The sequence below is a fragment of the Schistocerca gregaria genome, chromosome 8 (assembly GCF_023897955.1).
Source record: "Schistocerca gregaria isolate iqSchGreg1 chromosome 8, iqSchGreg1.2, whole genome shotgun sequence".
NCBI lineage: Eukaryota > Metazoa > Arthropoda > Insecta > Orthoptera > Acrididae > Schistocerca > Schistocerca gregaria.
The window spans coordinates 458172710-458186268 of record NC_064927.1 but is presented as its reverse complement, the minus strand read 5'-3'; the positions used below and the strand labels follow the sequence as shown (position 1 = coordinate 458186268).

The 13559-nt window shown below is 41.9% G+C and overlaps 1 protein-coding gene across 1 annotated transcript in view; it reads right to left on the bottom strand.

The window, feature by feature from the left end:
* The window catches only part of LOC126284772 (uncharacterized), a 96641-nt gene extending 90611 nt beyond the window's left edge, over positions 1–6030 (bottom strand). The window contains exon 1 of the mRNA XM_049983933.1: positions 5863–6030. Coding sequence (XP_049839890.1) covers positions 5863–6001 — 139 coding nt within the window. The 5' untranslated portion in view covers positions 6002–6030. The remainder of the gene's footprint in view (positions 1–5862) is intronic.
* Positions 6031–13559: the final 7529 nt, after the last annotated feature.

Below are 13559 nucleotides of genomic sequence, written 5' to 3'. Positions count from 1 at the left end.
AAAGAACGTCGCCTTCCCCCTAGGGTTCCCATTTGAGTTTCCGAAAGACCTCAGAAACACTGACGTGTTGTTCATGCCTGCCGCTAGCAAATCTAGCAGCCTGACTCTGAACTGGTCCGACGTCTTTCTTTAGTCCGACCTGGTACGGACCCCAGACACTCGAGCAGTACTCAGCAATAGGTCCTATAGACAGTCTGCTTTACCCTAGGCGCGGATTGAGGCGCTTATAGCGCCTGTGACGCAGCGCAGCGCGCATTTTTGTAATCGGGAAGGGATGCGGTGGCGACGAAAACGCGCATGCGCCGGGTCGCGCGGCGTTGTGGTTGCGGCACAGTTCCTTGCGCCGCGCGCCACGTGAGTGCTACGGGAGGGGTGAGGCGGGGAGCGGGAAAGCGGTCCTGCCGTATGCTTCCTCAGCCATCCGGCATATCGCCGGTAGTAGTGTTGGCCGTCAGAAAAATATTGCCTTATTGCTGGACTTTACTGTCTTTGAGTAGTGTTTCGTTTTCCGCCATTTAAGCTCTCTGTCCTTTTTCATTAGTTGATTATTCAGGGTGATTCAAAAAGAATACCACAACTTTAAAAATGTGTATTTAATGAAAGAAACATAATATAACCTTCTGTTATACATCATTACAAAGAGTATTTAAAAAGGTTTTTTTCACTCAAAAACAAGTTCAGAGACGTTCAATATGGCCCCCTCCAGACACTCGAGCAATATCAACCCGATACTCCAACTCGTTCCACACTCTCTGTAGCATGTCAGGCGTAACAGTTTGGATAGCTGCTGTTATTTCTCGTTTCAAATCATCAGTGGTGGCTGGGAGAGGTAGCCGAAACACCATATCCTTAACATACCCCCATACGAAAAAATCGCAGGGGGTAAGATCAGGGCTTGTTGTAGGCCAGTGATGAAGTGCTCTGTCACGGGCTGCCTGGCGGCCGATCCATCGCCTCGGGTAGTTGACGTTCAGGTAGTTACGGACAGATAAGTGCCAATGTGGTGGCGCTCCATCCTGCTGAAATATGAATTGTTGTGCTTCTTGTTCGAGCTGAGGGAACAGGCAATTATTTAACATCTCCAGATACTGTAGTCCAGTTACAGTAGCACCTTCGAAGAAAAAGGGACCAAAAACTTTATTGGCTGAAATGGCACAGAAAACGTTCACCTTAGGCGAGTCACGTTCATACTGAGTTGTTTCCCGCGGATTCTCAGTGCCCCATATACAGACATTGTGACGGTTGACTTTCCCGTTAGAGTGGAAAGTTGCTTCATCACTAAACACAATCTTTGAAACGAAAGATTCATCTGTTTCCATTTGAGCAAGGATAAAATCACAGAAATCGATTCTTTTAATCTTATCAGCTGCAGACAGTGCTTGAACCAATTTCCGACGATAAGGTTTCATAACTAACCTTTTTCGTAGCACTCTCCATACAGTTGATTGTAGAATTTGCAGCTCTCTGCTAGCTCTGCGAGTAGATTTTCCTGGGTCGAGAACAAATGCTTGCTGGATGCGTGCTACATTTTCATCACTCGTTCTCGGCCGCCCAGAACTTTTCCCTTTGCACAAACACCCATTCTCTGTAAACTGTTTATACCAACGTTTAATACACCACCTATCAGGAGGTTTAACACCATACTTCGTTCGAAATGCACGTTGAACAACTGTCGTCGATTCACTTCTGCCGCACACAATAAAACAAAAAGCTTTCTGTTGAGCAGTCGCCATCTTAGCATCAACTGACGCTGACGCCTAGTCAACAGCACCTCAAGCGAACAAATGTACAACTAAATGAAACTTTATAGCTCCCTTAATTCGCCGACAGATAGTGCTTAGCTGTGCCTTTTGTCGTTGCAGAGTTTTAAATTCCTAAAGTTGTGGTATTCTTTTTGAATCACCCTGTATTTTTCAGCCTTTTATATCTATTTAGGGTGGTCCATTGATAGTTACCAGGCCAAATATCTAACGAAATAAGCATCAAACGGAAAAAAAACTACAAAGAACGAAACTCGTCTAGCTTGAAGGAGGAAACAAGGTGGCGCTACAGTTGGCCCGCTAGATAGCGCTGCCATTAGTCAAACGGATATCAACTGCGTTTTTTAAAAATATGACCTATATATTTTATTACATATTTGTGTACTACGTAAGTGAAATGAAATATCGTGTGACGAGTGCCTCCCGTCGGGTAGACAGTTATCCTGGTGCAAGTCTTCCGATTTGACGCCACTTCGGCGACTTGCGAGTCGATGGGGATGAAATGATGATGATTAGATCAACACAACACCAAGTCCCTGAGCGGAGAAAATCTCTGACCCAGCCGGGAATCGATCCCGGGCCCTTCGGATTGACAGTCTGTCGCGCTGACCGCTCAGCTACCGCGCGCGTACTGTTCTACGTAAAGAAATATGAACATTTTAGTTGGTCCACTTTTTTCGCTTTGTGATAGATGGCGCTTTAATAGTGACAAACGTATAAGTACGTGGTATCACCTAACAATCCGACAGTGCGGACGGTATTTGCTTAGTGATACATTACCCGTGTTAAAATGGACCGTTTACCAATTGCGGAAAAGGTCGATATCGTGTTGATGTATGGCTATTGTGATCAAAATGCCCCACGGGCGTGTGCTATGTATGCTGCTCGGTATCCTGGACGACATCATCCAAGTGTCCGGACCGTTCGCCGGATAGTTACGTCCCATTATTTCTTTCTGTGGGGAAAGTTGAAGGATATTTGCTATCGTGATCCACCGACAAAGCGTGACAACATGTGTCAGCACATTGTCAATGCATGTGCGAACACTACGGAAGGCGAACTACTCGCTGTTGAGAGGAAGGTCGTTACACTTATCCAATTGCATTGAGGTTGATGGACATCATTTTGAGCATTTATTGCATTAATGTGGTATTTACAGGTAATCACGCTGTAACAAATGGTTCAAATGGCTTTGAGCACTATGGGACTTAACATCTGTGGTCACAGTCCGCTAGAACTTAGAACTACTTAAACCTAACTAACCTAAGGACAGCACACACATCCATGCCCGAGGCAGGATTCGAACCTGCGACCGTAGCGGTCTCGCGGTTCCAGACTGGAGCGCCTAGAAACGCACGGCCACACCGGCCGGCACGCTGTAACACCATGCGTTCTCAGAAATGATAAGTTCAGAAAGGTACATGTATCACATTGGAACAACCGAAATAAAATGTTCAAACGTACCTACGTCCTATATTTTAATTTTAAAAAAACCTACATGTTACCAACTGTTTGTCTAAAATTGTGAGCCATGTGTTTGTGACTATTACAGCGCCATCTATCACAAAGAGAAAAAAGTGATCCAACTAAAACATTCATATTTCTTTACGTACTACGCAGATATGTAATAAAATGGGGGTTCCTATTAAAAAAAAAAAAGAAAGCAGTTGATAACCGTTTGACCTATGGCAGCGCCATCTAGCGGGCCAACCATAGCCGCCATCTGCTTTCCCACTTCAAGCTAGACAAGTTTCGCTCTTTGCAGTTTTTTCGTTTGGCGTTTATTTCATGAGATATTTGGCCCGGTCACGGTCAATGGACGACCCTGTATAGTTTTGCTGTTTTATTTCGTTATTGCTTTTCTTTTGTCAAGAACAATGCACATTTCAGTGAAAGGTGAGCCATTCGCCACTGGGATTATACCTTCTGCCTCCACAATGCCTTCAAATTGCAGGAAGGGGCAGACAATTCACCGCAAGGGTAGTGAAATAGGAAGTAATATTGTTAATATTATACAGTGAAACATGGATGTCTGCATGCTACCTATACCGACATTTCTGCATAACCCGTTACAAAACTTCGAAAAGTGGAAATTTCTGTGGGTATGTCCCGTTTGTGCTCCTGCTATAAAACGACCAAGATCTGAAGTAGATGAATTTCATTGTGATTACTTGGATATGAATGTAATAAGAGACTTTATACTACATGAATGCAGACACCACACTTTCACTGTAAACTAGAAACAGCCGAGAAGCTTCCGTCAATGACAATGTTTTAATTGGCGCGTGGTGTAGAGAAACAGCATTTCAGTGGTTGCATGCACGGTATCATCATCTATAAAATAAGTTCACAAAAGGCTATACATGTGAACAATGCACTCGGTATTATCCGAATGTATGAGTGTCTTAGAAGGGTCCGGTGGTATAATATATTTAATTTACTGAAATGTATTGCTAACGATGCAGTCCGTATTCATGTCAATGTTTTCTTCGAACGGTTTGAACTCTTCCCCACAAGAGGCAGACCTGGGGTAGCTTCCGTATTCCTGTAGGCGCATCATGCTCAGTTGCTGCGAGTACGCTGAGCATCGTGCTGTGCGATAGTTCAGATGTTTACTTTTCTCAATAACCGTTATTCCATTTGCGACCCACACGTTATCAGTTTTGCAGGACGTAGGTGATTAACCAGCGTGTAGCATATGCGCCTCACTCCGCCTGTAGGGTACACCCATCATGGTTTTGATCTTGCTCAGATGAAGAACAGAAATAAAACCCTTTGATTAGTTTCCGTTCCAGTCGTTCCGTATTAAAAATACGATGGATTACGGGGATTCAACCAAACTGCAACAGAATCGACGACTTACTTCCGTGTGAATTGTTAATGTTTTCTCATTTACGACTAACGGCTACATTTCTATTGCTGACAGGTTTAATTGTGCTTCTTTTGCAAAAACACAGTATAATTTGCACAAGCTCACCGTGCAGCAGCTACTGCGACAGAATTCTGAGACAGAGTGTCTCATTAAACGAGGAATTGGCGACCAGAGAGATCGATACCTTACAGAAGACATCAGGAATTATAGCTTTTATTTCTTTTCACCCCGGTGACTGTAATTTTTTTAAGAGTCATCGATAGCTAATGAAACGAAAATTCCCTAGTATGAAAATACTTTTCGCTTTCAAATGATTTAGTTCTTTCTCTACGTCAGTGATGATTATTACTATGTCGTCCATACGGGAGTCTGATCGAGGGTCAAATGACGGTATGTTTGCACGACTCTGATGTGCGAACGATTTCTCTAACATGAAATTTAAAACTTCGGCTTCCGTTTAGCTATGTTCATCTGGCACACCAGACTGGTCAACAAGAGACTGAATGGAAGCCTTGGAACGACTTAGTGCGCACTTACGGGAAGAAATCCATTACCGTGCAACTGCGCTATTGGCAGCAGATTGCTGGAAACAGTTACTGCCGTAAAATATCTAGAAGTAGCTATGCGGAACGAGCTTAATATTGGAATGAGCACATAAAACAAATTGTAGGAGAAGCAGATGCCAGACTGACATTGAAAGGTAGAATGTTAAGGAAATGTAATTCATCCTCGAAAGAAATGACTTACAAATCACTGGTTGGAGCAAGTCATGAGTACTGTTTTTCAACCTTAACCAGGTTGGACTAATAGGAGAGATAGACAAGATCCAACGGAGAGCCTCTTCTCACAGGATCGTCTAAACGGCGCGAAAAGATTACGAAGTCGCTCGATAAACTCCGATGGCAGACGCTATAAGAGAGGCGTTGGGAGTCATTCAAAGGTTTACTCCTGAAATTCTGAGAGTGTGCGTTCCGGAAAGAGTCGGACAACAAATTAATTCCTCCCACGTACGTTTCGCAAAATGAACAAAACGAGAAATTTGAGCCAATTCGGAGCGCTATCGACGACCGTTCCTCCCATGCACCATTCGCAAATGGAGCAGGGAATGTGGGAGCTAAGAGTGGAACCAGAAGTACTCTTCTCCACACACCGGCAGGTGACCTGCGGAGTGCAGCAGATACAGCTGTAGATTCAGATATGCGAATGAAATAATCTGCAGGAGTCACTGACCTTCCTTGCCTTTGCGGATGTCCACTTCGACTTTACTCTCATCCTTAACGACGACGGACTGATCTGCGCCCACGAGGGCGGCAGGCAGCACCACCAGCGCCACAAGAAAGACACCTGAGGTCGCCATCGCCGCCGTCATCGCCGTGCCGGATCCTCTCTTGTAGATGTGCGCCCGCGGGGAATGGCCGGTGCCTTTTAATGGTGGCGGCGCAGTCGGTGCGCGAGATAAAAGAGCCGTTAATTGTAAGAGGCCCATCAACTTCCACGTGCCAATAAGGCAGCCTGTGTGACATTATCAAAGCACTACAGCCTCTTGCTGGCAGTCAACAGTCACTTCTTTCTACAAGTACGTCTGTACTTATAACTCCCCAATGCACGGAGTACTTTGCACCAGTATTACCCACAAGTTGTACTCCTTTAACCCAGGGGTCTCCAAACTACGGACCGCTGGCCGAAACCGCCCCCCCCGAGGTCCGGCAAACCGGCCCGCGTCAGCTGGCCGGACGTCCCCGGTATCCGGCCCGCCAAATATTTGAGGTGGTACCTATACTGCCAACAATTGAGTTTCGAGGCCTAACGCGACCAATACACTGCGACATTGGCTCTGCTACTCGCTGCAAGACTACATAACTAAACTTATTGTTGCACCGCTTGAAATAACAATGCGTTGACATACTCTACCTGTATTACGTCTTGCAGTCATAGTGTTGCTAACAATGACTTTGAGATTTCGTTAACTTTGCAGGACGCTTTCGTGAAGAATGTGACACACTTTTTTGCCGGTGAAATTCGCCAGAATAAAATACGCCAGAATTTCGGTCAGGTGCGTCCACCAATCAAAATTATGTAATTAAATAAAAATCGTAGTTCGTTTCAGTGTTAGCTATTCCCACAACCTTAGATTTTTGCGATTTCATCTTTCCTTTAGCCTTGCATTACGGTGATCATGGAGTGCTAGGGTGCTTTAATCCCACTAGGTAGATCTTGGCCCTTATGAGTTCGTGGAGGAGTCAATGTGGCCTGCGGATTAAAAAGTTTGGAGACCCCTGCCTTAACCTATTGAGCACGGTAAAATGACTATCTGTTATTCTTTCAGTGCTCTCGTCTCTCATATCATAACCTACACAGTCCATCCCGTGGGAAAGGCCAATGTTCCCAGGGGCAACAGGCTCTAAATCGGGAGACAGAAGCTATAAAAAGCAGGAGATACCAGTAGATACTAGGTAAATTGCAGTTGTTTCAAAGACAATGCCTTTTTTTGCATGCTGCTCATCGAAATTTTTATTTATGCACCCAGACGCGTTTTGCCTTTTTTTACAAGGCATCTTCAGTGGGTATCCTGAAATGTTACATAATTTCTCCATTTCTACACATAGGTTATGATTTCACATCGAGATTATAGATTTAAAAACAGTTCCTTAACATTTTTTATGAAATGGAAAGGTACTTACAGGTAACTTCTAATTCATTGCATCCAAGCAGACTGCTTTTTCTCATCTGGCAGCCCAATTGACATCTCACAGTTCACTTTCAGCTCACTGTTTACGTTACACATCACTGTAACTACCATCTCTCTAATACAGAGTTTCATTTGTTTTTCTAAGTGTTGCCAACATTCTCGGTTTTCTGCAATCATCTGTTTTGTGAGTGTGTGTGTGTGTGTGTGTGTGTGTGTGTGTGTGTGTGTGTGTGTATTAGGGGGGAGACAGATTTATTGTTTCTTAATTTTTTTATTTTATTGTTTAATAAAATAAAATTTATTTATTTTATTTTTATTACTATTTTTTGTTCACTATTTATTCTTAAAAATTGTTGTGGTTGTGGCATTCAATCCTGAGACTGGTTTGATGCAGCTCTCCATGCTACTCTATCCTCTGCAAGCTTCTTCATCTCCCAATACGTACTGCAGCCTACATCCTTCTGAATCTGTTAAGTGTATTCATCTCTTGGTCTCCCACTGCGACTTTTACCCTCCACGCTGCCCTCCAATACTAAATTGGTGGCCCCTTGATGCCTCAGAACATGTCCTACCAACCGATCCCTTCTTCTTGTCAAGTTGTGCCACAAACTCCTCTTCTCCCCAATCCTGTTCAATACTTCCTCATTAGTTACGTGATCTACCCATCTGATCTTCAGCATTCTTCTGTAGCACCACATTTCAAAAGCTTCTGTTCTCTTCTTGTCTAAACTATTTATCGTCCACGTTTCACTTCCAAACATGGCTACACTCCATACAAATACTTCCAGAAACGACTTCCTGACACTTAAACCTATACTCGATGTTAACAAATTTCTCTTCTTCAGAAACGCTTTCCTTGCCATTGCCAGTCTACATTTTATGTCCTCTCTACTTCGACCATCGTCAGTTACTTTGCTCCCCAAATAGCAAAACTCCTTTACTACTTTAAGTGTCTCATTTCCTAATCTAATTCCCTCAGCATCGCCCGACTTAATTCGACTACATTCCATTATCCTCGTTTTGCTTTTGTTGATGTTCATCTTATATCCACCCATCAAGACACTGTCCATGCCGTTCAACTGCTCTTCCAAATCCTTTGCTGTCCCTGACAGAATTACAATGTCATCGGTGAACCTCAATGTTTTTGTTTCTTCTCCATGGATTTTAATACCTACTCCGAATTTTTGTTTGTTTCCTTTAGTGCTTGCTCAATATACAGATTGAATAGCATCGGGGAGAGGCTACAACCCTGTCTCACTCCCTTCCCACCAATATAACTGAAATCTGGTTTCTGAACAAATTGTAAATAGCCTTTCGCTCCCTGTATTTTACCCCTGCCACCTTTAAAATTTGAAAGAGTGTATTCCAGTCAACATTGTCAAAAGCTTTCTCTAAGTCTACAAATGCTAGAAAAGTAGGTTTGCCTTTCCTTAATCTTTCTTCTAAGATAAGTCATAAGATCAGTATTGCCTCAAGTGTTCCAGTATTTCTACGGAATCCAAACTGATCTGCCCCGAGGTCGGCTTCTACTAGTTTTTCCATTCGTCTGTAAAGAACTCGTGTTAGTATTTTGCAGATGTGGCTTATTAGACTGATTGTTCGGTAATTTTCACATCTGCCAACACCTGCTTTCTTTGGGATTGGAATTATTATATTCTTCTTGAAGTCTGAGGGTATTTCGCCTGTTTCGTACTTCTTGCTCACCAGATGGTAGAGTTTTGTCAAGACTGTCTCTCCAAGGCCGTCAGTAGTTCCAATGAAATGTTTTCTACTCCGAGGGCCTTGTTTCGACTCAGGTCTTTCAATGATCTGTCAAACTCTTCACGCAGTATCGCATCTCCCATCTCATCCTCGCCCACATCCTCCTCCATTTCCATAATATTGTCCTCAAGTACATCGCCCTTGTGTAGACCCTCTATATACTCCTTCCACCTTTCTGCTTTACCTTCTTTGCTTAGAAATGGGTTTCCATCTAAGCTCTTAATGTTCATACAAGTGGTTCTCTTATCCCAAAGGTCTCTTTAATTTTCCTGTAGGCAGTATCTATCTTACCCCTAGTGAGATAAGCCTCTACATCCTTACATTTGTCCTCTAGCCATGCCTGCTTAGACATTTCACACTTCCTGTCGATCTCATTTTTGAGACGTTTGTATTCCGTTTTGCTTGCTTCATTTACTGCATTTTATATTTTCTCCTTTCATCAATTAAATTCAGTATTTCTTCTGTCACCCAAGGATTTCTACTAGCCCTCGTCTTTTTACCTACTCGATCCTCTGGTGCCTTCACCACTTCATCCCTCAAAGCTACCCTTTCTTCTTCTACTGTATTTCTTTCCCCCATTACTGTCAATTGTTCCCTTATGCTCTCCCTGAAACTCTGTACAACCTCTCGTTCTTTCAGTTTATCCAGATCCCAGCTCCCTAAATTCCCACCTTTTTGCAGTTTCTTCAGTTTTATTCTACAGTTCATAACCAATAGATTGTGGTCATAGTCCACATCTGCCCCTGGAAATGTCTTACAATTTAAAACTTGGTTTCTAAATCTCTGTCTTACCATTATATAATCTATCTGATACCTTTTAGTATATTGTAATTTAATTCTATTATGTACATACCTGTTAAAAAAGCTTTGAAATGTGTCTAAATAATAAATAAAATGTAAACAAACATTATTAAATGACAGTACGTTGTTCTCAGAATGATTAGTACACACAATTAATTATATATTGATTGGGGTCATGTATGACCCCAAATAGAGTACTAGGGAAATTTTAGCAGAGTGAGTCCTAGGGTTGAAAATTAGTACAATTGAGTTTATTACCTCAGATTAAATTTCGCATTAACATACTGTAGTGTCACCGCCAGACACCACACTTGCTAGGTGGTAGCCTTTAAATCGGCCGCGGTCCGTTAGTTTACGTCGGACCCGCATGTCGCCACTATCAGTGATTGCAGACCGAGCGCCGCCACACGGCAGGTCTAGTCTACAGGAACTCCCTAGCACTCGCCCCAGTTGTACAGCCGACTTTGCTAGCGATGGTTCACTATCTACATTCGCTCTCATTTGCCGAGACGACAGTTTAGCATAGCCTTCAGCTACGTCATTTGCTACGACCTAGCAAGGCGCTATATTCAGTTACTATGTCTTCTGAACAGATAATATTTTGAACCATGTACTATCAAGAGCGATGTTCATCATTAATGGATTGAAGTATCAAACTAATTACGTCCGCTTTCTGAATTCTAATTCCTTGTCATGTTCCAGACCTCACGTCAGTATAGTCCTTTCCTCCTCACGCCAGCCAGCGTGAGCTAAAACGCAAGCATTTCGGCCTCCTCTAGTAACACGGTGTTGGCTCTTCTGCCAACACTAGGGGAAAGTGGGGGAAGTATACGCACCTAAGGAAAAATCGATGTGAACCATTCGTTACGTCATTAAAACCTACGAAAATAAGTACATACCATACAATCGACATTTCTCCACATATTCCAATCGTCTGTAAATAGTTATAAACGGTACCTTAATTTTGAACATTAAAATAAAAAATCAGTGCAAATGCGTGGTATTCCCCACCCCTGAGGGTAATGACACGCAAAGTACTGGGTAATAGCACGCAAAACAAACAAACCATAAAAATGTACAGTACTTGCTATTTTTATTTGCTTATTAGTTACTACAAATAGTAAACAGTGCATTTAAGAACGAAATAATGTAATTCTACAAACGTCTTTTATAATTTTCGTTTTTTACATTTTTATTGATATGAAAAGAGTTCATTTTCCCATACAGCAAAAATCGCACTTGTAACCTTTTTGAGTGCTCCACCCACTACGTTCTTCATGACTCCATCTGCTACAAGAAATACATCGATACCATATCTTCTGAAATCGACAATGGATCAATATAATCCATTTTATCGTCATCGCAAATGTTCTGCAAGTCCAGATTTAGGTCATCCTCGCTGCTACTGTCGCTTTCTTGGTGGTGTTTCTTTTTATATAATGTCTGTTTCTTCCTCGAGACTTTTTTAAGTTGCAGATTTCTCCACTTATCTGCTTTATCCTTAAGATTTCTTTTCTTGTTACCTTCAGATTTCTTTTTCATGGTTTCTTTTTGTTTCTTTATTGATAACTGTGTTAGCAGTTTATTCTTCTCTGGAGTTGCTGTAAGGATCACTGACTTTCCCTTAGGCTTTCCCTTGGCTTGTTTCGTCTTAGGAAGAAGGTTGTTTTTGTTTTGGAACAGGAGATATGTCAAACACTCTAACGTGCTTGACACATGCATTTTTAGTTGATGTTGTGACCTCTTCTAGGCCTACTAGAAGTGGAACATCTTCTGCTGGAGATCCAGGAATCTGTTATTGACTCATTTTGGGGATATGTGGCTCATTTGTAGATGCAACCACTTCGTTTCCATTTGTTGCAGTCGGAACCTCTTCATCTTCAAGGACAACATCTCTTAAGATCCCATATTGTTATAAATCGTCATGCTGAAATTTGTTTGGATTGAAAGGGCAAATCCCACCTGCCTTAAACCCTGACTGCTCCTTGTCCATGGTAGTGACCTTAATATATGCCTTATTAAAAATTTCTGCTAACTCATATTGTGTAATTTTTTGATCACCTGTGACTTCATATACATGTCACATTCACGATTGAAGGCTGATTTCAAAGAAGAAAGGAATGTAACATCTAGTGGTTGAAGCTTGTGAGAAGTGTGTTGAGGTATGGTAACCATGACAATAAAATGTTTTTTTACAAAATTCAAAAATTTCTAGTGAAATGTGGTTGTTGTGATTATCTAAAATCAGCAGCACAGGGTAATCAATAGTTAATTTTACATTGTTCTGAAAATGTTGGATCCATTTGAAAAAAAAAATGAGACATTGGACCAGCCATTGACAGAACAACCATATATTGCTCCAATTGGTCCACCTTCACTTAAGAGATATGACATCCTCTTCCTGGGGAAGATAAACATGGGGGGATGTAGGTACCAGCAGCACTGAAACAACATATCACAGTCACATTTTCCCCCCTTTCCCAAGATGTGGCCCCAGTTGAACTCTCTCCACTCTTTAAATTTATATTTTTCAAAGACATGTTCTAAGTTTTTAAAATATGCATTAACCTCTACTTCACTAAATGTCTGTGTTCTGTTAATGCTAGTTGTTTCTGGTTTTACCATGCTAAGACTTGGGTTTCTTTTTAAAAATAGAGATAGCCAATCCTTTCCAGCTAACCTAGATGACTTATCAAAATTTTTTGCGATGTTGTTAGCCTCTGGATACTCAAATGCAATCTTTCGCAGCAGGATGCATGTAATGCCATAGAACAACTTGGCCATTGTAAAAACATGATCCCTAATCTCATTTTCCTGTTCTGTCGAAAATGTTGGGTTTCTTCCAAGTTTTAGACCCTTGGTACTTTTAACGTTCAATCTCGTTCGCAGAGTAGATCCGTGAATCCCGAAAGCTCTTGATACTTCTCGTATTTTTCTTCCAGATTTGATGGCACCAAGAGCCTTACAAAGTTTCTCTTGCGTCCATTTTACTTTCTTGGTTTTTCTTTGTAATATCTAGCCGTCTGATATTAAAAAAAACCTCGTTAGTATTGAAAATATAACCTGCAGGGGGAATACCACGCAATTCAACATCTGCATGGCATTACCCCACTGTAAGTTCGATGACTAACCTAAGCATAACTCGGCACCTAATTCAAATTGTGGGACAAATCTACATTTAAATTTAAGGTTTCATCTAGGGTTAGTAGTTGATGCGCAAGAATTACATTAATGCAATTTATAGTAGCACTTACCTTGTAAAATAGAGCTGAGCAAAATTACATGAGACACGCCGAAAATAAACAATACTTCACTGCTCCAACAACACCACTGGAAAATGGCTGGCGTAAGCCACGTAGTAGTTGTTACTCCTGCCTGCAGGGTGTAGCACCAACTGGGAACAGCGTGCGCTATTCAAACTGTGTGGGATTATCCACATGCCTGTAATTCCCCCACCTTCCCCTACACATACTACCCGATTTATATTAGCAGCTAAGGGGAACAAGCAGTTTGGTAATAATTAAGCTATGAAATTTCGTGATATGAACTGTGCAGTCGTATCACACCACGTATTCTTGAAAACTTACCTCTCCCCTATTTCTGAAAAGCTACGATTTTTATTCATTATGATCATTTAAAATTATAGCTCTACTTGAGAGGCAACCGGAAAACAGCA